This window comes from Neltuma alba, unplaced genomic scaffold, assembly GCF_004799145.2.
Source record: "Neltuma alba isolate B1F8T4 unplaced genomic scaffold, ASM479914v2 tig00011320_pilon, whole genome shotgun sequence".
NCBI lineage: Eukaryota > Viridiplantae > Streptophyta > Magnoliopsida > Fabales > Fabaceae > Neltuma > Neltuma alba.
The window spans coordinates 14246-40047 of NW_021636027.1; the positions used below are offsets into that span (position 1 = coordinate 14246).

At 37.8% G+C, this 25802-nt stretch overlaps 1 protein-coding gene and 2 long non-coding RNA genes across 3 annotated transcripts; 2 read left to right on the forward strand and 1 right to left on the reverse strand.

Annotated features, from left to right (window-relative positions):
- Positions 1 to 1128: 1128 nt before the first annotated feature.
- Positions 1129 to 3666, reverse strand: LOC114711824 (uncharacterized). Its single transcript, XR_003737173.1, has 3 exons — positions 3340 to 3666; positions 2886 to 2989; positions 1129 to 1377 (listed from the first exon to the last, which is right to left on the reverse strand). It is a non-coding gene; the product is annotated as an uncharacterized LOC114711824 (long non-coding RNA).
- Positions 1757 to 21641, forward strand: LOC114711825 (uncharacterized). Its single transcript, XR_003737174.1, has 3 exons — positions 1757 to 2251; positions 6501 to 6507; positions 21626 to 21641. It is a non-coding gene; the product is annotated as an uncharacterized LOC114711825 (long non-coding RNA).
- Positions 21642 to 22051: 410 nt separating this feature from the next.
- Positions 22052 to 24498, forward strand: LOC114711803 (uncharacterized). Its single transcript, XM_028896232.1, has 6 exons — positions 22052 to 22535; positions 22653 to 22816; positions 23047 to 23199; positions 23332 to 23562; positions 23655 to 23885; positions 24379 to 24498. The coding sequence occupies exons 1-6, from the start codon at positions 22052 to 22054 to the stop codon at positions 24496 to 24498; spliced, it is 1383 nt and encodes a 460-aa protein (XP_028752065.1).
- The last annotated feature ends 1304 nt before the right edge of the window (positions 24499 to 25802 follow it).

Consider the following 25802-nt stretch of genomic DNA (forward strand, 5'->3'; position numbering starts at 1 on the left):
AACATGGTGCTTATTATTTGGCTAGGCAAGAAAAAGTAGTTGAAAAAAATTCAAGCTTCAGATTCATCCTAGCATCGGCAACGACAGCATATGACAACCGCCAGGCTTCGGAATTATGGATCTCTTCAGAATATGCTGTCAAAGTCTTGGGCCAAACATAAGAATTGTTTTTAGATTATTGTTACTTCAAGTTTGTCTTGTTACTTCTTTTAGCTAGTTCTCTATTATTCGCCTCACACATGGTAATAAATTAATTTGTTTACTGTTCTGTGATTGTGTTTTGCTTGAGTAGGGGTGTTAAACTCTGACATTTCCACAAGTTTTATTTTTCTTCCGATGTCGGTTTTGCAAGTGGAACTTGGTGATTGACTGGAATGCAGCATCAGAACTATTACATCATGAATAATGAAGTTTATTATCGATGCACAGTCTACATATATATATATATATAATGATAACGGCAAATATATATATATATATATATATATAACTAGCATATAAACCCCCGTGCGATGCACGGGAAGAGTTCACTTCAATCAATATAATCAACAATATTAATTTATCACAAAAATATCAACACATTATAACACATTTCTATATATAAATAATGATATTGAAATTACCTCCTCTATTTATAAGCAGTACATACAGTAACAACTATAACTTTGTCGCAAGCCAATTAATTATAAAATACTATTTAGTTTAAAATTTTCCACATTATTATGATTTCTAATTTAAATATATTTTATTTATTAAATATAACTTTTTCCTATGATAATAATTTAAAATTATTATATTTGGTAAATTCATAATTTTTAATCATTTTTCATTACTCAATAAGAGTCATACCTATTCACCCAAATTTGGAATGGCATTTTAAATCACATTTTTATGCAAAAGTTTAACATTTATTTGCTTGTATGTTTTTTTGTATTTTCATGAAAAGCAAATTAGTCTTGCACATAGGATGGTATGCTATGTACAAAGCCAGAGACATTTTCTTATGGAAGAACCTGTAAAAACTTGTTCCTTTTTTGTCTCCCAATCATTATTGTGGTTCCCCAAAAGGATGTCATGAAGGCAACAAAATATAGCCCAATGGTCAAAGACCCTGTACGCAATTCAACCTACCAAATGCCTCCAAACTCACTTGAACAATATTCATGTCTTTAATGTGACGTGATTTTCTTTTGCAAAGCTCTTGAAGGGATTCTTTCAAGACAATACCATGGTTATTGCTGCCAATGGTTCCTTGATATGAATATGAATATACTTTATGAGCCTATGTACAATCAAAGAGACCCAACGGCCTTACTATTTTAACTACTTTCATGCTTCATACTTTTGGATCTCCTTTTTCTTCTCTCTTCCTGATACCTATTTGAAGATCAATAGACTCAATGCTTCAGTCACCTAAACTTGACTCCAATATAAAGGAAACAATGCCTTGGCCTGATCTTGGACGTAAACATTTATTCAAAGAGGCAACTTAGGAAATTTCAGTAGAAGTGTGTCTGTCTATGTAGTCATGTTTGCAAATATAAAGACTCTGGGAAACAACATCAAATATGCCCCTGCAGCACCAGCATTGCAAGAACATCCAAAACTCATTCCTTTTGAAAAGTATAGAGCAGGCTTCTTTAACATAAATGCACTTATTATTTATAACATAAATAATCTGTCCCAAGGGCTTAGATAGATATTCATTATAATACTGAGAACCATGAAAAGATATAATGAGAAATTATATTTTTCCCAAAAAAAACTTGCTGTATCGGTCCATGCATTAAGAATATTGTATCATCATGTTTACTAAAAACTTGGAAATTCTTCCATCTCCACCCCCAACAAATCGATTTCCTCAAGTAGCACTGATCCTGCCAGTTCCAGTCTAACATTTCACAAAGGAGACATTAACTGCAAACTTACATTAGGCCAAAACAACACAAATATGTCCAGAATACAAGAGAACAATAATGCTCACAAAAAGAGCAACAAAATGCCACAAATGAGCTCTGACCTTGGTAACTCTTGGGTCTTTGACATACCACCTCAAACCTTACAGCTCATTAAAAGAGTTTATTAAATGGATAAACCACATACTCCATTGAGTACCAATTCTCATACTTAGATAATGTACACTATTGGATTCAAAATCCATATTCCATACCAAAAACCTTATATGTTGCAAGAGGTGAGTTTCATTTTGATATTTAGAACACCTCAACAAATTCCAACAAAACACCAAATAGTCTAATTCAAGAACCATGCACTATAGCAAGGATGGGAAGCAAATTAATACTAATCCATTTGGAGAGAAATAAAAAACAAACACTATGGTAAGGGTGACATCTCATGTGACAAAAAAAAATACACCACTATTCTTAAATTGAAAGTATGAAGCCCACAAAGGCACTGTTAAAACTGCAGATATTAACAAATTAAATTGTATATACTCTTCATGACAATTAACATCAAGCCTCCACCAAACAAAATAGCATCCATCATACAATACCAAATAAACCTTCTATGATATTAAACAACACTGGATGAATATCAAGAAGGAAAACAACAAATATGAAAATGCTGATATGAGAGCAGAAAAAGAGTTAACCTTGATCTCTCTTCACCAAAGCAAACTAAATCACCATACCAGTTTTTGCAAGTAAATGTAAGGCTGATGTTCAACCTATAGCTTCACAACACAATATCCAAGCAAAGCACACCTTATTCTATTCTTCCTATATGATGGATGAACTTAGATAGTCTCATAAAAAAAATGAAGTAAGACATTGGAAAAAGATAATTGTACCAGAAAAATGCAGAAACCTAATCATACTGGAAGGCAGAATATTAGGGTGAACGCACTATTGAGCCATAATTACCTTTGAACCAAAGACGTTGTTCGTGAAAACATTTGTGTGCCTTCTCGGGGGCCATTAATGAGACCACAAAATGAGAATTAGCCCAGTATTTTTAGGAATAAGTCCTGCATCAGCATATGCCACTAAACCTACCCAGCTACCCCCCTATAACTTAGACGAGAAAAAGAATTAAAACCCAGTATTTAAAAATAAACAATGGAGGATTTGAATTGACTTTGTAGTACATAATATGTAATAGAAGCATAAGCTTTGAGAATAGATGATGAACACCTGACAATGAAATATAAAAACGTTCAGCCTGTTTTGTGAAGAATTTTAAAAACCCTTCGTTTAGCAAGGAAAACCCATTACAGAAAAATAAAATACATTAAAATAAAAAGACAAAATAAAACTGTGAGGAATACTTGAAGAGGATATGTAGAAAGGTGAAAGGATGAAGAAAGCTAGGATTTACCTGCAGGTTCTGCTCCAGAAGCACTCCTTGCTGTTATATGAGAGCGTCCTACCAATATCTATCACCACCCTCACCCAACGGTTGTCAGCATCGGAGACCGCAAACTCAAGCTCCCACAACGGTTTTGCAAGAACGATTCACCTGGGAAATTGAGGAGAAGAGGGGGAAAAAAAGAGGAATGGGAAAAGACAATGGGAAACACGTAAAAGGGAGAGTAAAAAATAAAGAATAGAAAGAAGACGATTTACCATGCAGAAGAAGCAAAGGAGTCCACATCTGGTGACAACCTGTGAGAACTTGCTAAGAGCATAACTAAAGCTAAAATGACGAAAAAATGAAACTCGAAGCAAAAAATGAGGGCAACGGAGAAAAGTATACGACTTATCAAGACTACAGAAAGCGTGTTGCAAGGAGAAAGCGTGTGGCAGTCAATTTTGGGATATGTTATAATTAATTTTTTTTCATTTTTCCAAAAGCCAAAAATTTACACATTTAAAAAAATCTGAAAATTTTACTATATTATAAAGGTAAGCAAAACTATTTATATTACTACGTCAAAAAATATTTATATTATAATATTGTTATATTTTCAAAGATAAAAATTATTATAAACATTAAAATATTTAAAATTGATTTTTACCGTATTAAAATTCAAGTAATTTCTGCATCTATTAATTTTTAATTTAAAACTGTTAATATTATTGCCAACCGTAAATATATATGCAGTAATTTTATATTTACTTCTTATATTTATATTATCATATACATTTCTAATATTAATTTTTATTTGCTTATTATACTTTAAAACTTTGTATATAACGTGGGGAGGAAGTCAAAAAAGCATCATAAAGAAATCCTGCAGATTTTGAAACCAAAGAGTGAGAAAGAGTTGAAATGGAGGGAACTTCAAATTTTGAAACTCCCATCTGGACACTTTAAAAAAAGTACTTGGCAAAAAAAATACAATACACAAAATTAAAAATAGGCGCAGCCCAAAATTGAGCCGCTACTATTCCTAAGCTGGTACTGTTCATAGAACAGTATTTTGAGTGAGGAGCCATTATGAAGGTGAAAATGAGCCGGCTTGTAGTTGATTTTGATTTAATATTATAGATTGATGATAACTCTCCATTTTGAGCATTTTTACATGGTATTTTGAGTGATTTTTGGAGCGTTACTATTAGAATTTTGAGTGATATCTAAGAGTTAATTAAAGAAATTAATTTGGAGCATTAATTGGGGGATTATTTCATTGTAAATGTCTTAGTTTTAAAAGAAATAAAAGTAGTTAAAAGTAATTTTAGGAGTTAAGATTGTGTTAGCTTATCTTCTCTTCTCTTATTTCAGTTTATTTTTTTATTTTATTTTAGTCTATTTTCTTGATTTTTTTCCTTTTATTTTTATTATGTTTTCTTCTTCTGCCTTGGCCGGATGCGCACCGTTTTGAGGAGTTCAGATTTGGGAAACTGAAGCCGTAAGTTCACTGCAGAGGAATTAGAGAGAACGACAGCGCTTTAGCAAACGGGAAGAGCGGCGAGTCATGGAGGGTTAAGAGCAAAAGAACCAGGATCGATTAGGGAGGCGGCTTTTTTACTGTTCCTCGTCTTTCTTCTTTGGGGAACCAGAGACGCAGGCGAGCTAGCGAAAGAGAGGAAGAGATCTAGCTGCACAATGAGGCGACTGTTCATTCTCTTCTTCTCTGGACCAGGGGACGAGTTCACCGGACTGAGCCAGTGGATCGAGACCGACGGCGAGCACGCTGCTGTTCTTCCTAGCTTTCCTTCTCAGAGGAAGCTCGACAGAGTAGCTGAAGAGGAGGGAGATCAGGGGCTGGTTTCCGGCGAGAGAAGGGAGAGACTGCATTGTTTGGAGCTTTGAATATGTGTCACCGTTGAAAATGTAGCAGGCTAAAGTCCTTTTCAGTGGCAACATTAGGTCGTTGCTGAATACTTTTAGCCGCGACATGGTTATCAGACTTGGTTGCTGAAAGTCCTGTAGTGCCATCTTTCGTTATACGCAAGTTATCATTTTTGTGTGCAAATTAGTTTCTTGTATCTAAATAATGTTTCATACAAATCATCTTTCCTATATACAATCTAACTTTTTTTATGAATAATGAAGTTTATTATCATCGCACAGTCTATTTATATATCTAGTTATAGAGCAAATGTGCCATCTTTTTAACAATATTCAATTACATCCAATTATGATGGGAGATGAAAATACTGAGACGCGTTCTTACATCCTTCAAATAAGAGAAATCTTGAGGGCAAAGAGCCTCTCTACTTCTCTTCCTCTCCATTTCCATCCCCTTTCCATCTCAACTATTGAGAGTGAAAGTTTAACGGTCCAGATTTCATGCTTTTGAAAATAATTTTATAAAGTATTTTTTATTATTGTTTTGAATTATACTGACTAAAATTTAGTAGTTTTATTTGATTTTGTTTATTTATTTTTGAAAATTTAACATTTTATTCATAATTTTATAAATATGAAATCTAAACTGTTAAAATCTTAATCTTATGGCTGATATGAGAAGTAGACGAAAATGGATGAAAAAGGAAGTGCAGACACCCCTTGCCCAACTTTTGAAGTGTTTTCTATATCTTATTTGTGGAAAAACTGTTGTTTAGATTATTTATTATTGTTTACCTCATTAAAAATATTTCTTCAAAGAATCAATTATTAAAAATCATTATAGTCAATTATTAAATCAGAGTGATTTGGTAAAGAAATTGACATCTGTTAACATATTTATTGAATCCAACTGGTTTTAACTGTATTTCTTGAATTTTAACAACTAGTAATTCATCTCTTACAAAAAAAAATAAATAGAGAATGTGCAGAAAATTAAGAATGAAGAATTATTCGGAATAGATAGAGACTCAAGAGAAAATAGGCTTTTTATTTTTAAGTTATTTGAATAAAGCTCCATTAAAAAATGCTTGGAGATTATTCTTTGCTATCAGCCATCATCCACGAGCTCAAGAGAGACACACGCACACAAGAATTCAATTATGTAATGAATGGGCTTTTCATTAATGAGAAGCAGTAGGAAGTTACTAGTGGGGCAAAATAAGTTACTACTCGGCTCAGGAAGTATGGGCTGTCATGGATAGAGATATCAGAGAATTTTTGCAGAGTCGTTTCTCCCTCACTAGGGATTAGGTCTAGTGGAAAAAATTAATCCCTCATAAATTAGCAAACTAAAATTTGTATCCCCGTTGGAAGAGGTGTTGACATTAGTACCTGATAGTATCTCGAACATGATTGCTTCTGCTAGTAAGATACATGTGCTTCTTAGGGGGAAAAAAAACTATATTACTAATTTAGAGATATAAAATAATACAAGATCTGGTTAACTAATTTGAAGAGATTAAAAAATTACTAAATTGCTTAATTATAACAGATGTTACATGATCTTTCTGAGATACTTATGTGTATCATTAGATTATATATCAATTTGTAAATAAAAAAAATTAGTTTGAAAAAAATGATAAATATAAATATTTTAAAGTAATTTAATAATTTTCTTACTTTTTTAAATTAGCTAATAAGTAGATCTTATATTGATGACTGAAGGTAATAATAACAATAACAATAATAATGCCTCCCCAGTAAAGTATTAACCTGACCAATATCATTGTTGAGTAGTATAAATTTTGGAGTCCTAGCAATACCGGCTTCAATATATTCTGGAAGCATGTTGTTATTAATAAAGATAAAAAAAGAGCATATTATTAAGCATGTGATGGGTCGTGTTAGTAAACAAGTTAGCTTCGTCAAATCCATTAAGCCCACAGAGTCCAAATCTGTTATACCTTGCAAACTCCAATAGCTTCTAGATTATCTTGACAGCTCTAGAATCAGTTATGCTTATGTATAAAATCACGTGCATTCTGTTTTAATATTTGCTGATGAGGCACTAGGCCACTTAACCCTTATGTCCCTTATGGACATAATCTTTGATTATAAATACAAGTGACTTGCCTTAGTTCAAACCAACTTTTTGATTGAGAGCATTTATTCATGGGAAAATTTCACTGTAGGACCGCAGAAGACAAATAATCTCAAAGAGCCCCCAAAACTTTCTGAAACCTCACTGCAGGACCAAGGGGCCAATCTGATATTAATTCCACAAACGAAATGATGCAACTGCCCCTCATTTTACTTCCGCTGAAATTTGAAAATAAGGCGAAAAAGCAACGGTCAAAAGTCCTCCCGCTCTCTCTCTATGCGAACGTAACCCGTGTGCGAAAACTGTTCCCTCTCCCGCTCTGCGAACGTGCAACCACTCTGGGAAAACTGCTGCGTCTCCCGGTCTGCGAACGTGCTACCACTCTGCGAAAAATCTGCCCTCTCCCGACTGTGAACGTGCTACCTCTGTGGGAAGATTCCTGCCTCTCGCAATCTACGAAAAGTGTTTGACGTGGCCCCCAAAAATTCCATCAGCTTCAATCTGCGGGTTTGTGGTAATCACTAGAAGCGGAAGGAGAATAAGAAGAGGCCGACAAAGGAGGAAACTTGCAAGGCTATCGACAAATAAGGAAGAAGCAGGGTGAGAAGAAGTCACTGATTTCCATTTGGTAAGCTTCGCGGTCCTCGTTAAATGCAGTAGATTTCTTGGATTTTGTTTTCATGGTAGGTTAAGGAGGAATGACCCACTGAAAGGTGGGTGTGTTTGGTAATGACATTTAGGTTCTAACCCAGGAATGATTACCAATGTGTCACATAGTGTTCGGCCATTTCCCTAACTGCCCTTTAGCAAATGCTCCTGATTTAGTGAGCGAAAGCTTGTGAGTGTAGCATGAAGAGTTTGTGTGGGGGCTAAGTAAGAAAGTTATTAATTATTTAGGGAAAAATTAGTGTTGGTAGTTAACTGCATTGCTATAGTGTTTGTAGGCATTTTGCAGGAATAAGGAAAAGAATTGGGAGGGGCAAATGTTGTCGTATGGATTAGGCAAATGAGTTTGTTTTGTTTGGTTTATCCCGTTGATTGTTGGAATGTGAGATTTTGTGGGCTAACAATAGGAGTTAGTCAATTGACGTGAAGAATTAGTTGACTAACCAGTTGCATATGACAACCTCATGTGTGCATATATCTGTCAACTTAGGCAATTTACATGAAGAATCAGTAAATTACCAGCTATGTTTGTTGGAATCTAATCTGTAGTGGCCTCACAAGGAAAATTAGGCAATTAACAAGAGGAATTAGGGGTCTATCCAGTTAGCTTCTGTCGAACGGTTTTCATGTTTCCGGGAATCTGTCAAGTTAGGAAATTTACATGGAGAATCAGTCAATTACCCACTAAGTTTGTGGGAATTTGGTGTGCAGTTGCCTCACAGGGAAAATTAGGCAATTGACACCAACAGTGAGTTGGATTTCTACTTAGCTTATGTGTAACTGTTTGATGCGTGCTGGACTGAGAAAGTTAGGAAATTTACCTCGACAATTAGTTAATTAACCACCTCTGCTGCATAATTGCATGTTTGTGGGAATGTGGTTTGCAGCGGCCTCACAGGGAAAATTAGGTGATTGACACGAGCAATTAGGTGAATTTCCACTTAGCTTCTGTTTAAGTGGTTGATGTGTGGTGGACTTTGGAAGTTAGGGAATTTACATGAACAATCAGTAAAGTAACAACTGGCAATTCAAAATTTCATGTTTGTTGGCATGTGATCCGTAGCGGGCCTCATAGGAGAAATTAGTCAATTGACACGAGGATTTAAGGGATTATCTGCGTAGCTCCTGTCTAACGGTTTCATATTTTTGTTGAATTTGTCAAGTTAGGAAATTTACATGGAGAATCAGTAAATTACCCACTAAGTTTGTGGGAATTTGGTGTGTAGTTGGCTCACAGGGAAAATTAGGCAATTGACACCACCAATGAGCTGGATTTCCACTTAGCTTATGTGTAACTGTTTGATGCGTGCTGAACTCAGAAAGTTAGGAAATTTACCTCGACAATTAGTTAATTAACCACCTCTGCTGCATAATTGCATGTTTGTGGGAATCTGGTTTGCAGCGGCCTCACAGGGAAAATTAGGCAATTGACATGAGCAATTAGCAGAATTTCGACTGTTCGCCGATGTAATTGTTTGATCTGTGTTGGAGTGTGAAAGTTAGGAAATTGACATGAAAAAGTAGTTAATTAACCACCTCTGTTGCATAATTTAATGTTAGTTGGAATCTGATCTTTTGTGGCCTGACAATGAATGTTAGCTAATTTACACGAAGAATGGTGTCATTATCCAGTTAACCTGCATGTAACAATTTGATGTCCCGTCGTATGACAAGTTAAGGATTTAACAATAATAATTAGTGTGTATACAATTTCCGGGTTTATGTTACAAGAAATGTTAGATGGTATGAATGTTGCTGTTTAATGTACTAACTAATGACTTTGTGATTATTGGATACAGGAAGAAGATGGGAAAAAAGGACGCACAAGTTACTGGCTAGAAAGTATTCAAGGGAGAATATTGGGAGCAAAAGAAGCAGGAGATGCATGGAAATATGGGAGCAATCACAGATGCGGCTTCAGCAATTTGGAGGGAGATGAGTGATGCTGACAGGGAGCCGTACAGGAAGAAGGAAGGAACAGCTGATAGAGGAGAAGAAGAAGAAGGAGAAATATGTGTCCCCATTTTCTACTCGGTGCTCCCCCACAAAATTCAAGGAAGTGGCAAAGTTTATAAATGGAAAGAAAATTTAAAGCGCAAGGTAGAAGAAATGGGGTTTGGTCATCTTCTTGGTATTACTTTGAATAAGCTGCCCAGAGATTTATGTCTGGAGTTGATTCATGCATATGACCCCCCAAGTAAACAAATTACCATAAGGGGGAAGACAAAGAAGGTCACTAGTACAGATGTTAGGAGGGTTCTTGGGTTACCAGATAAGGGCTCCAAAGTGAAGTTGGATGGCTTCAAGGATGAAGTAAATGAGCTGAAGAAGGACTATACTCCACTGACATATTCTCAAATTGCGGAGAAGATAAAGAGTGATGAAGAAGATGGAAACTTTGAATTCTATTTTGTTCTTTTCACAGTGGGCACTCTTCTTTGTCCCACGGGAAGTACAAGTGTGAGTGACAAGGTGCTAAAAGTGGCCTGCACAGAAAATAACTGGAAAAAATTTGACTGGGCTTCCTTTGTGCTTGACGAGCTCAGTGAGGAAATTAAACGGTACAATAGGAGCAGTAAGGAAGGACAGACCGAGAGTGCTAGAGTTGTCAGAGGGTGCATCTACTTTTATTGGTACTTGCATATTTCCTTACAAAATATGCCTTGTTGGATATGCTTTGAACATTAAACTGTTGATGTATTATGTAATTTGATTTTTGAGTCATATTTTTTCTTTCTCTGCAGTTGCACTTCCTGCAAAGGTTCCCTCTGCAGGGAGGTGAACCAAAAGACAAAGACGCCGTCAGACATTGGGATGATAAGGCTGTGAAGAGGAGAATTGATGCGGAAAAGGAGAGTCGACATGGCATTTTCTACAGTCCACCCGCTGCTGAAGTGAATGAGTCAACACAACCGGGGAGCAGTAGAAGTTTCCATCATCCGGTGAGTAATACCAATGTGATAATGTCTGTTGGTGAGACTTAATATCTGTTTGATGACATACATTTACAATGTGCAGGACATTAAGGAGTTTTGGCTCAATTTCAACAACATATTGAACAATGAGATGGCCAAGATTCAAAACTTAGTTTGTGATGAATTAGTTAAGCTGGAAAACAAACTTCTTAACCAGGGAGGCAATGAAGAAGAAGGAAAAGAACACCACACTAAGGAGGATGAAAATGAGCGGCCACAACATGATGAAGTTATGACTATAGAGAGTGGAGAAACACATGAAAGTGGTGACAAATCGCATGATGATGAACAGCAAGAAGAAGAAGAAGATGAGGAAGATGAAGACAAGAACGACAATGTGAGAGAAGATGAAGCTACAGAAAAGGATACTGAAGATGAACAGGCAGCTCAAACGAAAGAAGGAAACGAAGAAGGGAAAATGGTAGGCAAAGCAATGCAGCTACCCACAAAGAGGTTAAGTAGATGTAAAGTCCCAACAGTTAAATCTCCTTACATGTCTACTTATGGCAGAAAGGTGAAAATGAGTGACAGGGATGCATTTTATACTGTGTGTACTGAGTGGTGTCAACCAGATGAGGCTCAAGAGTAAGTATAGTCAGTTATTATGGAAAAGACAGCCTGTGAATAATACTACTATACAACACTGACTACTTATTTTCACTTTCATATTTGTTGTAGGGTCATGGTAGATATGTTTGGGTATTTGGCAACACGATCAGACCTACAAGCACTGGGTCCCAGAAGGTGGATAAGCAACAGGGTACGTGCACCTATTCAAGTTACATCAAAGTGGCCATATATGGAATGTGCCACAATTTTAATTTAATTTTCCTGCTCCTTTATTCTACAGATCATGACTCTGATTGCCCACACCTTGAACGCTGACCAACAGGAGAGTGCCTCTGCGGTTAAAAGACACATATTTGATGCAGATTTCACAGTTAGTGCTATCCCCTGTTAATGGATCAATGCTTTAAATTGTGCAATCAAGTTATCGATATAGTTTCTTCACTGACAATTTGCATTGCTGTGCAATTTACTGTTGTGATAGGCAATGATGGTGTAGCAACACACAGCATGGCAAGTGGACAAACACCTGAAAGAACTACTTCCCTAACACCTGGGATACAATTTGGCTGAATGTGAATACATATTTGCACCTGTTGTGTTTGCATTGCATTGGTTTTGCTTTGTGTTTGAACCGAGCACACTAAAGTTTTATGTGTTGGACTCTCTGCGTGGTGGTGAGGATACAATGAAGCACCAAAAGAAGAAGAATAAGTCTGATCCAGCATTAAAGGGGCAGTAAATGATGGCGTAAACTTTTGTAAGTGGTGTAATTATTCTGTTACTTTTGTGGACAACCATAGTATCCCCTGTGTGATAATCATTTGTAATTGTGTAGAGGGCACACTTCATTGAAATACTAAGGAGAGTGAAGCCTGAGCTGGAGGGGTTGGCCAACCTAGATTCAAACAATGACATCTTGTATCCCACGGTTCATGTTCAAGACAATACGTGAGTCTTTTGTTCACTAAAAGTTATTTGTCATAAATTATAATCGACATAGATAAGCCAGCATAGTGATGTGTTCATTTTTTCAGTGATGATTGTGGGGTTCATGTCATCACATATCTAAGAGAGTGGCCCAACCCACAAGAGAAGGATGGAGTTCTATTCACCATGCCTTATTATACAGCGTTAGGTGTTGAATTATATATTAATGACATCATGCATTTGTGTCAACTTACTGAGAACAGTTATTGTTGTCCCATAGGATCAATACACATCTATACGGTGTGAGCTGTTGTGGTGGCTCGTGACGCATCAAAGAAACGTCAAGTCAGATGCTATTACCAAACACCTTGACCACATTAACAGACAACGCAAGAGAAAGCGATGACTGATCAAATTCCTACCTTGTAGTTTTTGCTGATAAGCACTGTAATTGTTGTTGTGAACACTTTATGCGGACTAAAATGTTGTGCATACAAATGATGTTAATGAAGACTGTTTTGATGGATTCATATTATCACTACTTGTTTACTTTCATTTGATGTACGGGTGACAACAGAAATTAGGAATTTGCACCAACAAAACAGGAATTAACACCAAATGTTCATCCATTTCCAACTGAACAACCTACATCAGGGATTAGACCTTTGCACGAACGATTAGACAATTTGCAAGAGAGACAAATAAGTTAACAACAACAATTAGACCATTCACAAGTGTCGTTCATCAGCTGAACAACGTGTCCTCTTAAATATGCAAGTGTCCTCCTTCACCTGAATAAGGTGTCTATTTCCATGAGGAACTAGGGAATTTGCTACTCCAATACATATATTCACAACTGGAATCAGTCCATTTACATGTGCCGTCCTTGACCTGAATAGGGTGCGCATTTGCAAGGGGAACTAGCCAATTTGCACAAGACATACCTATATTCACACGTGGAATCAGTCCGTTCACATATCGATTGGTCCAGCTGAAGCATGTGTCCGTGAGGGAACAAGTGCGGGAGAGCGCATTTGCAAGGGGAACTAGCCTATTTTCAAAATACATACCTATATTCACACGTGGAATCCGTCCGTTCATATGTCGATTGGTCCAGCTGAAGCATGTGTCCGTGAGGGAACAAGTGCGGGAGAGCGCATTTGTAAGGGGAACTAGCCTATTTTCAAAATACATACCTATATTCACACGTGGAATCAGTCCGTTCACATGTCGACTGGTCCAGCTGAAGCATGTGTCCATGAGGGAACAAGTGCGGGAGAGCGCATTTACAAGGGGAACTAGCCTATTTTCAAAATACATACCTATATTCACACGTGGAATCCGTCCATTCACATTGGCAAGGAGGACTAGCTAATTTACATGACACATACTTGGCTTCACATGTGGACTGATTCACCTGATGCATGCGTCTTACTTAAGTGTGGGACAGCCCATTTACAAGTGGGACTAGACAACTCGCACCATACATGCATATTTTCACAACTATAAATAATCCATTTGCATCTGACCTACTCGTACTGAAGGAGATGTCTGTGGGTGAACAAGTGTGCAAGGGCCCATTTGCAAATGAGATTAGACAATTGGCAACATAGGTACATACAGTTACAACTAAAAATAGTCCATTTGCATGTGGACTCATTCACCTGGAGAAGGCGTCCAAGTATGGTTTCATATACCATTTGCAAGTGACATTAGACAATTGACAACATACATATATATATTCACAACTGTAATCAGTCCATTTACATATGACGACCTTCACCTGAAGAAGTTGTCCGTCAGTGGACAGGCAGGGGAATCTCCGTTTGCAAGTGACATTACACAATTTGCAACATACATACAAATATTTACAACTAAAAATAGTCCATTTGCATGTGGACTGATTCACCTGGAGAAGCTGTCTAAGTATGGTTTCGTATACCATTTGCAAGTGACATTAGACAATTGGCAACATACATATATATATTCACAACTGTAATCAGTCCATTTACATATGACGACCTTCACCTGAAGAAGCTGTCCGTCAGTGGACAGGCAGGGGAATCTCCGTTTGCAAGTAACATTACACAATTTGCAACGTACATACAAATATTTACAACTAAAAATAGTCCATTTGCATGTGGACTGATTCACCTGGAGAAGCTGTCTAAGTATGGTTTCGTATACCATTTGCAAGTGACATTAGACAATTGGCAACATACATATATATATTCACAACTGTAATCAGTCCATTTACATATGACGACCTTCACCTGAAGAAGCTATCCGTTAGTGGACAGGCAGGGGTATCTCCGTTTGCAAGTAACATTACACAATTTGCAACGTACATACAAATATTTACAACTAAAAATAGTCCATTCACATGTGGACAGATTACAGCCTAACATATCCTGCGACAGCTATAGTCACCTACTGTCATGAAATTTTTCAACTATTGACACCACTATACAAAATATAATCGAACCCACCACCAAAAAATCAAAATGGGTTGTCATAGCTACTTCCCCAACAACTCAACAACTACATAGTGGGGCTCATTTATGTACAAAAGTAGCTGTGTGTTGAACCAAAAAAATAAAAGACCATTTTGAGCAACAAAGTCACCCAGGGTTCGGGTTAGTGCAAATCTTTCTAGTATGACCAGCTTCACCACATCCTGAGCAATGATATGCTTTCTTCTGCTGGAATTGTGATTCAATCCTCCTAACTCTGGGTCTTCCAGCATGCCGAGTTGTCAATGGTGGTTGTAGGAAGATGGTGGACGAGTAATCTTCATATCGAAGGGAATCTGGCCTAGGGATGTCATGGGTCTCAACTGGAATCATGAGTCTGTCATAAATTTTCTTTTGGACTGAGAGTAAAAAGCAATCCTCGACATATGCATATATATTACCATATACCTTCTTGATTGCAGCACATGCATGTGGGCAAGGTAGTCCTGACATTTGCCAACCTTTGCAGGTGCATTCACGTGACACAAGATTTACCCGCACATCTAGGTTTCCCCATCTGACCCTGAAATTGTTCATTCCATAATTTTGCACATCCATTCTTTCTGATCTAGCCACATGATCCATAAACTTTTCCTCTATATTAGGTCCCACACCATTGCTCCAATTCGTCATGGCTTCTTTGCTGTGGTACATCTTGTTTGCCAATTTTTTCCTGTGCTCATGTATCAAGACAGCTATGTTGTGCTTCCTCTCACCAACAAGCCAAGCATTAAAGGATTCAGCTAGATTTGTTGTGATATTGTCCCACCTCTTGTAAGGAAATTTGCTTTGTACCCAACGCTCAATGTCTCCATTTGTTTGAAGCCATTGTCCCAATTCTGGACAAAATGCCATTAGCTTTTCCATACTGCAATCAAAGTCTCTATCAAGTCTTGCGTATGCAATAGAATCAAGTAATTTTAGTGCAACTTCCTTTGTCTGTCCACTAGTCCTCCTCTTTCCCCTGGTTATCTTCAAAAACTCAGCACTGTAATTCTCCTTCACATGACGGTAGCAAAAAGCATGTCGATCTCCTCCAAACACGGCTTGCACTGCACCTTTTATTGAGTTGTGTCTATCCGATACTATTGTCACTTCTAATGATCCCGTAATATCCTTTATGTTACCAAGAAACCATGCCCAATCATCAAGCGTCTCACCTCCAATAATCGCATATGCAAGTGGGAATAATTCATTATCCGCGTCATACGCTTGTGCTCCCAATAACGTTCCTTTGTACGGACCACTCAAGTGGCATCCATCTACATATAATACAGGTCTGCCACCTTTCAAAAACCCTTCTACACAGCAACCGTATGCAATAAATACAGCTTGAAATCTATTATCTGATGATGCAACCCATTTTGCTACCGTTTCTGGATCACTTTCCTTCAGCCTTTCACATATCCAAGGGATTAGCATATAAGACTCCTACGGACAAGCATGAATTTTTGCCAATGCTTTCTCTTTCGCCCTATATGCTTGTCGGTAGTTGAGCCTCAACCCATACTCTCTTTCCAAATCCCGTCTAATGTCATTTGGAGCTTTGTGCATACAAGAAATCAACTCATCTATTATGACTGCTGAAGCAAGTTTGCACCTCTTTCTCTGAGGGACAACTAAGTTGTCTTGTGCATAATGCAAGTGTTTACAGTTAAATCTTCTTACAACTAGGAATCCATTATTCTCACCTACACCATATGCTAAAATTTCCCAGCGACAACCATCTACACAGCACTTCACAATCATCTTATGCCTATCATTCTTTACGTACCGGTAACCAAACTTGTGTGCAAGGCTATACTTATATAATGCTTCTCTAAAATGTTCAGCACTAACAAAGGTTTGCCCTCTTGACATCAACAAATCTCCCCACTTTGATGAATTCATCACCGCTATTGGGGTTGGCAATGTTTCCATACCTACACTTCCTATCAGTGTTGGTACATCTTGTACGGAAGATATGTTTATGCTGTCTGTGTCTAGATCCAATTCAATTACAGATACTGACATTCCATAAGTACCAACCAAATCATCTAACCTGCATAAAAAAATACAGCTATTCAGTATTACAGTTCAATTTATCAAAATTGGACATATTCTTTCTTATCCTACACACAATCTTAATAAAACCAGTTGAGAACAACTTACTCTTGTACACTGTCCAGCTGTGACACTTGTGTGAAGTCTTTCTCATTCTCACAAACATAAACATAGCCACTACTATTATTTGTAGGGAATTGAAAGACGACGCGCAGCGGAAAAATTTTAAAACTTTCAATCCCTTTCCGGATCTACCGTTCGCGTTTAAGTCAGGTAGTAAGAAGCATTACCTTTAGGCGTTCGATTCCCTGGTGACTTGATGATTCGGCCGTTCAGGATGCTCTCTGCTCGCCTCCTGTGTCGTTCGAAGTCGACAACTCCGGTCGGCTTCCTCTACCGGTATCCACACGAGTAGCCCTCAACCTCGAACGGCGTGCCAGCGCCTCTGTCCGTCTAGGGTTTTAGGAATCCGTCCTCTCTCCTCTCTTTGCCGTCTCTTAGGTGTTGGTTCTCTCTTAGTTAAACCCTAGCTCCTCATATCAAATATATAGGATGCTATATAGGTTTAATTAATAATATTTAATTTCGAAATTAACTCTAAATTAATTCCGAAATTAATACAATATCAAATATTGCCTAATCAGATAAGAGAACAATTAAATAAATATGGTTTTAAATTAAATCCATCTCACAGATTTAATTCTCCTATTTATTTAATAAAGAGATGACGGAATTAATTTGTATATATTTAATTTATCCTTATAAATTAAATCTAATAATTAATATCCTTTATATTATATATATATATACGAATTTATATTATATATATACACACGTCCACCCTATATTATTCATTGAATCTGGACATATCTTAGATTCAATGAATCTGGACATCATAACTCGTGTCGGGCTATTTTGTGTGCGACCCTGTAGGCCCATATGAAGTTGGCAGTGGGCCATTAACTATAATGACCCACAAGTCGTAAGCGGTCTCTAGCAAGACATCACGACTACCCAAATCATATGAGGATCATTGAACGATGCAACCTTTCATACAACCATATCACGTCCCTTTTGTCTCACGACATTTTGGTCATGGATGAGGCATGGAGAACATCATCCTCCTATCCATGACCGTTACTTTCTCGATCCCTGAGTAGTCTGAGTATAGAAATGGAACTACCTTTCCATTATAGTATGGCCATACATTTCTCAGACTCACTCATCGAGGGGCCCAGTAATGTCTCTCTATGAATGTGAGGGACAAATTCCATCTTGACCATTCACATTCCTACGCATGAAAAACCACTAAGCCTGAACATAGTCTTTATGATCACTTGGTCAAAAGTGACTTTTGACTAGGTCAAAGCTAAGCGTTTCTCATGTATGAATCCATGATGATCTCAGGTCAAAGGGCACAGTGACATGGTTTGTATATGAGAGAAGCTTATGACTTAACCCATGCAGCTCTCTCATAGCGGGTCGGTCCAACACCTTGTACTCTTACATGTGCCTATGACTTTAATTTATATCTCCATATAATTTAAAGTCATACTGGTCTTATTTCATCTTTGCTCCCACATAGATGACCGACCAGGGACATTTAGGATAAACCATGAGTTATCCAAGGATAGTTATCACAGTAAACATGCAAATAATATGATAACGTAATTAATAAACTTATAAATTAACAATGTTCAAAACATAATGATTGGCCCCTAGGGCACAATTTCCAACATTATTGTACTCAATTACTTGTCCAACACCAATATCGTCAACAAGATCCAAGAATGTGTCCCGGTCAAAGCTAACTGTGTACTTCATTTTATATTCACAAGTCCCTGGCCACACATCATGAGCTACCATGCATTGTAGTTCTTCATATGTCATCCCTTCTCTAATCAATCTTCCAGTAATGATGCCCCCTTCATAAATGAATTTCCCTTCTAAGGTCTTTACAAAGTGCCCTCTAACATGAAAGATGCAAAATACTTGTTTCCTACTACTGCTAGCCATTTATCCTCTGCTGCTGTACATCATTCAAGTATGACACAACATACGTTTACATCAGCAATTTGACAATTGACAACAAGAATTAGTATTTTCACAACATTATATTGCTTTTTCTCGCACACAACCAGAATTACCAAATTTACCATCATACTATGTATTTTCACCATTCCTCTGTGCATCTACCTGTCATATAACCCATTCCAGCCCACACACCCATTTCCCTTTCTTTTCGCCTACCTATGTTCCTTCAGCAATGCATTATTCTCAATATGCACCCACTTTTCAAAACATCATAAACACCACATCTTTAACGACTTAAAACAACATCAGCATGAATTTCTTAAACCATAAAACCGTAAGATTTGCAACTCACTCCCAACCTACATGCCCATACACTTAAATACTCATTTCTTCCTCATTCACCCATCACAACCCACCTGTGCTAACCGAATCACACCAACAAAACTAAAATTTTAACAACAAAATCTTACCTCCCACGCCAACCTGACGCTACTTCCAGAGAACACGCAACACTGTAGGGCACACTTGTAACTTCTCTCTCTTGCACCAACTCTAGATTGGAGTCTGAAAGACGGCAGAGGGACGGACTGCAAAAGTGAAGCTCCGCCACTATGTTTTCTCAGCTCATGGTTGTTAGCTATCTCCCTTCCGCACCGGCGCGCTACATGGGAGAGGCAGGAAATAACGCCATCTCCACCCCTTTCCGTCTTTCTTCCGTCTTTTACACCCGCTGATAATATCTCTCATTTTCGGAGGAAATAAGTTTTCATTAGGGCCAGTGGCGTCATTTCATTTGTGGAATTAATATCAAATTGGCCCCTTGGTCCTGCAGTGAGGTTTCAGAAAGTTTTGGGGGCTCTTTGAGATTAATTCTCTTCTGCGGTCCTACAGTGAAATTTCCCCTTTATTCATTTCGTCTTTTTCTTCCAACTTGGTATCAGATTAGCCAGTGGGACCTTCACTTTTGTCTTCTTGTCATGGCATGTTCAAGCTGCCCTATTCTTGCCTCCGCTTCAGCTCTGTCTCTACCCGTTGTTACTATTTCTTCTCCCACTGTTCAGACTAAATCGGTTCCCTTACTCAGTAGTCTGAATCAATCTGGATCGGTCAAGCTGGATCGATCCAACTTTCTTCTTCGGTATTCTCTTGTTCTGCCTGCCTTACGAGGACATCGCATGGATGGTTTTGTGTTAGGCACTAAGGTGTGCCCACCAAAGTTCATCTTTGATGATTCTGGATCTCGAGCAAATCCTAATTATGATGATTGGCTCGCAACAGATCAGACCATTTTTAGTTGGTTGTTGAGCACAATGACGCCAAAAATCGCTCTCAACTACCACATTGTAAGGCGTCGGTCCAGATCTGAAAAGCTATCACAGATCTGATGAGTGCCTATTTGAAGTCTTGCATCGCATTGTATTGATGTGATCTACAGAGGACTCGTAAAAGACCAAGTTCAATTGATGAATATCTGTAAAAAATAAAGTCACTGGCAGACAATCTTACAATGGCCGGGAGTCCTATTCCTGAAGAAGATTTGATTACTCAAACTCTCGTAAGTCTCGATGCTGAATATACTCTGATGGGTGTTACTCTCTCTGACAAGGACAATCTCACATGGATTGAGCTTCACTCTTGGCTTCTTACTTTTGAACGACATCTTGAGTACCTGAATAGTGTAAACACAGTAAGTAACTTATTTGCCAACATTACTATCAGTACTAATGATTCTGGTTCCTCACACTTTCAGTGACAGCCAGCTCGCCACCGAATCGTGGCTGTAATCACACACGCCAAAGAGGAGGACATAGTCGTGGATGCATAAACAGGTCTCAGCCAACTTGTCAACTCTGTTACAAGCCAGGACATATGGCTCAATAATGCTTTCATCGATATGATCAATCATTTTTTGGAGGAAACATCGCTCATAACTCTAGAGAACCTTCAACTTATATTGCCACACCTGAAGTTGTGACTAATCCAAATTGGTATATGGACAGCGGTGCCACAAATCACATTACTCATCAAGATGGTCGTGGTATTTCTACCACGGTAACATTTCAGTTGGAAATGGTCATAAACTGAACATTCAATCTTCTGCTCAAGCTTCTCTACTTTGTGGTAATTCTAAACTCTCTATGAGTCGTGTGTTGATAGTGCCAGCTATTAAAAAGAACTTAGACAGTGTTGCTGAGTTGATTGATGATAACAACATTGTTGTTGAATTTGACTCCAATAATTGCTTTGTGAAGGACAAGAGAACTCGACCGGTGCTGCTTAAGGGACACAAGTCTAATGGTCTTTACAAGATGGATCGTGGTCCTAGCTTCAAGAACAATGCTACTATTTTACTTTTTGTTTTAGATCAGTGGCATAGGAAATTGGGTCATACTTCTTCTCACACTGTTAAAAGTATACCGGATACTTGCAATGTAATCATTTCTCCTAAAAATAAATTGAATTTTTGTGATGCTTGCCAATATGGCAAGTCCCATCATTTACCATTCCAAAAATTTGATTCTCGTGTTCTTGCACCTTTGGATTTGATACACACAGATCTTTGAGGACCAACCCCTATTCAATCTACCAATGGCTTTAAGTATTACATTTGCTTCCTTGATGATCATAGTCGTTTTGCATTGGTTTATCCATTACGTAATAAAATACAGGCATTAGGAGCTTTTATACAGTTTAAGAAAATGGTGCAGAATCAATTTGACAGGCATATTAAAGTACTTTAGAGTGATTGGGGAGGTGAATATCAATCATTCACTAAAATCTTGACAGAATTAGGGATTATTTTCTGACATCCTTGTCCCCATACTTCTGCCCAAAATGGCCGTGTTGAGCACAAGCATCGTCATATAGTTGAGATCGGACTTAGTTTGCTGGCTCAAGCAAAGATGCCTTTACGGTTCTGGTGGGAAGCTTTTTCTATAGTTGTATATATAATCAATCGATTGCCTACTCCCATCATTGACACCTCACCTTTTGAGGCTTTGTTCAAAGAAAAATCAGACTACACAATGATGAAGACTTTTGGCTGTGCTTGCTTTCCCTGTCTTCGGCCATATAACAACCACAAGTTCCAGTTTCACTTTGAAAAATGTGTTTATCTTGGTCCAAGTGGCAGTCACAAAGGCTACAAATGCCTCAGCCCCTCAGGTAAAGTTTACATTTCTCGACATGTTATCCTTAATGAATCTGACTTTCCCATCTTTGCTTCTGTTGATCAAATTCCTGTTAATATACCAGCATCCTGTTCCCTTGATGGGATTGGTATTCTCACTCACCGAGCCCAAGAGTCCATCCCTATTGTCTCTTCTTTACCTTCTCAAACTACAAGCCCAACCCATATGTTTCCTAGACCACCCCCTCAACCTCTTGTTTCTTTCTCCTCACCCACTTCGTCATCTTCTACTTCTTCTCTTCCTGACTTTTCTCCAGTTTCTTTCCCACCTACACAGCCTTCCACCAACCATCATCCTATGGTGACTGGATCAAAACAAGGTATTTTCAAACCCAAAACTCCTTTTATTGGTCTTGTTCATGATAGCTCCTCTCTAGAACCTAAATTTGTCACTGCTGCTTTATCTGATTCTAGTTGGTGAAATGCTATGTTGCAAGAATATAATGCTCTTGTTCGAAACAAGACTTGGATGCTTGTTCCGCCTACTTCAAATCAGCATGTGGTTGGCAATAAATGGGTGTTCAAAAGGAAGTATAGGTCTGATAGGACTCTAGATAAACTGAAAGCTCGCCTTGTGCGAAGGGCTATCTTCAAGAACCTGGTATTGATTTTGGTGATACTTTTGGCCCAATGGCAACGATGTCTACTGTTCATATTGTTCTTAGTCTTGCTTCTTGTTACAAATGGCAAGTACGACAAGTAGATATTAATAATGCTTTTCTTAATGGCTTCCTATCTGAAAATGTATTTATGAATCAACCTGAAGGCTTCATTAATAAAACTCGGCCTCACTATGTGTGCAAGTTGACTAAAGTTTTGTATGATTTGAAGCAAGCACCTTGTGCTTGGTATGACCGACTTCGCATCACTCTGCTTTCTTGGAGATTTCAAAACTGCAGGACTGATTCTTCTCTATTTGTTTATCGTGATGCCTCACAAGTGGTTATTCTGTTGATATATGTTGTGATATTCTTGTTACTGGAAGTAATACTGACAGCCTATCACTCTTTACTACTAAACTAGACAAGATATTTGCTTCGAAAGATTTGAGACCTATTCATTACTTTCTTGGATTTGAAATTTATCGAGATGATCGTGGTTTTATTCTTTCTCCAGGGTGCACCCTATCCTACTCTTGTGGTGTTAGGAAGAACTCTTGCTCTCAATGACAGTGCTCCTTTTCATAACCCACAACTTTATCGTAGTATCGTTGGTGGACTACAGTACCATGTCAACACACAGCTAGATATTTGTTTTAGTGTAAGCAAGCTGAGTCAGTTTCTTAGTGCTCCTACTAAACTTCATTGGCAAGCTATCAAACGTCTCTTACGATACTTAAAAGGAACAGTTTCTTGAGGGTTATGTTGCAATCATCTTCACACAAGAATCTCATTGCGTATTCTGATGCAGACTGGGCATCTTGTCCTACTGATCGATAGTTGACAAGTGGCTACTTTGTTTTCTTTAGAGACTCCTTTGTTTCCTGGTCTTCAAAGAAGCAGCCAGTAGTGTCTTGCTCTTCTGCAGAATCTGAGAATCGTGGTCTTGCCAACACCACTGCTAAGATCATGTGGATTCAGTCGTTACTTCAAGAGCTTCAAATTCCGCGGACCTCTCCCCCTATTATTTGGTGTGACAGTATTAGTGCTACTGTGATTGCTTCCAATCCTGTCTCACGCTCACACAAAGCATATTGAAATTGATACACACTTTATTTGGGATCGTGTTCTTGCTAAACAACTCTCCATTCAATATATTCCCTCATCAAAACAACTTACTGACTGTCTCACCAAACCTCCTTCAATCTCTTGCTTTCAGGAGTTGCGTGACAAACTCGGGTTGCCTCTAGCACCCTCTCGTTTGAGGGGGGATGTTAGTAAACAATGTAGCTTGGTCAAATCCATTAAGCCCACATAGTCCAAATCTGTTATACCTTGCAAACTCCAGTAGCTTCTAGGTTATCTTAACAGCTGTAGAATCAGTTATGCTTATGTATAAAATCACGTGCTTTCTATTTTAATATTTTCTGATGTGGCACTGGGCCACTTGACCCTTATGTACATAATCTCTGATTATAAATACAAGTGACTTGCCTCAGTTCAAACCAACTTTTTGACTGAGAGCATTTATTCATTGCGTCCTTTTTCTCCAACTTGGTTTCAGATTAGCCAGCGGGACCCTCACTTTCGTCTTCTTGTCATGGCATTTTCAAGCTCCTCTGTTCTTGCCTGCACTTCAGCTCCATCTCTGCCTACTGTTACTATTTCTTCTCCCACTGTTTAGACTAAATCGATTTCCTTACTCAATAGTCTGAATCAATCTGGATCGGTCAAGTTGGATCGATCCAACTTTCTTTTTTGGCATTATCTTGTTCTACTTGCCTTATGAGGACATCGCATGGATGGTTTTGTGTTAGGCACAAAGGTGTGCCCACCAGAGTTCATCTCTGATGATTCTGGATCTTAAGCAAATCCTGATTATGATGATTGGCTCGCAATAGATCAGACCATTTTTAGTTGGTTGCTAAGCACAATGGTGCCAAAAATCGTGTCTCAACTACTACATTGTAAGACGTCGGCCCAGATCTGGAAAGCTGTCAAAGATATGTTGAGTGCCTATTTGAAGTCTCACATCATGTTGTATCGATGTGATCTCTAGAGGACTCGTAAAGGAGCAAGTTCAATACAAGATCTAGTTAATTAATTTGAAGAAATTAAGAAAGTTACTAAATTACTTAATTATAACCGATGTCACATGGTCTCTCTGAGATACTTATGTGTATCATTAGATTATATATCAATTTGTAAATAAAAAAATTAATTTGAAGAAAAATGATAAATATAAATATTTTAAAGTAATTTAATAATTTTTTTACTTTTTTTAAATTAGCTAATAAGTAGATCTTATATTGATGACTGAAGGTAATAATAACAATGATAATAATAATGCCTTCCCAGTAAAGTATTAACCTGACCAATATCATTGTTGAGTAGTATAAATTTTGTAGTCCTAGCAATACCGGCTTCAATATATTCTGGAAGCATGTTGTTATTAATAAAGATAAAAAAAAAGCATATTATTAAGCATGTGACGGGTCGTCTCCCAATGATTATATTTTATTGCTTTTGTAAATCAATAACACAAGTAACAACTTGTATGTTATTACAGGAATATGCACGTGGGTGCTTGCTGATATTTACTAAAACTATCTTGATTTCATATGGATTATTTAAATAAAGGGTTAAGGTACAATTTTAACAATCAAGTTTTGCGTGAAGAGCATCTGGCACCATTTAGTTTTAGAGGGTGCAAATGTGACAATGATCATTTAAAAAGGGAGCAATTTTCCCACTCCAGTTAACAGAACCAAACGTCTGTTTATTTTTTATATGTGGGTCCCACTGGTTTTCAATTCTCCCCCTGCTCCCTTTCTCTCTCATCTCCCATGCCCACCGTTTCCTTCACTGAGTCCCATCTCATCTCTCGCTTTTACTCTTCATTCCCTAGCCAAGTCTCCCAAACCGATCTCAGTTTTTTTCCTTCTGATCCTTCTATTAAAAATTCCTTAGACCCTTTCTAGCTCCACT

Excerpts from the sequence above, each read along its gene's own strand:
- LOC114711803 (XM_028896232.1), top strand. The coding sequence starts at position 22,052 with ATGATGAAGACTTTTGGCTGTGCTTGCTTTCCCTGTCTTCGGCCATAT. Across the intron at positions 22,536-22,652 it reads GGTGACTGGATCAAAACAAG|AATATAATGCTCTTGTTCGA; the intron begins GTATTTTCAAAC and ends CTATGTTGCAAG. Across the intron at positions 22,817-23,046 it reads GGGCTATCTTCAAGAACCTG|CAAGCACCTTGTGCTTGGTA; the intron begins GTATTGATTTTG and ends TATGATTTGAAG.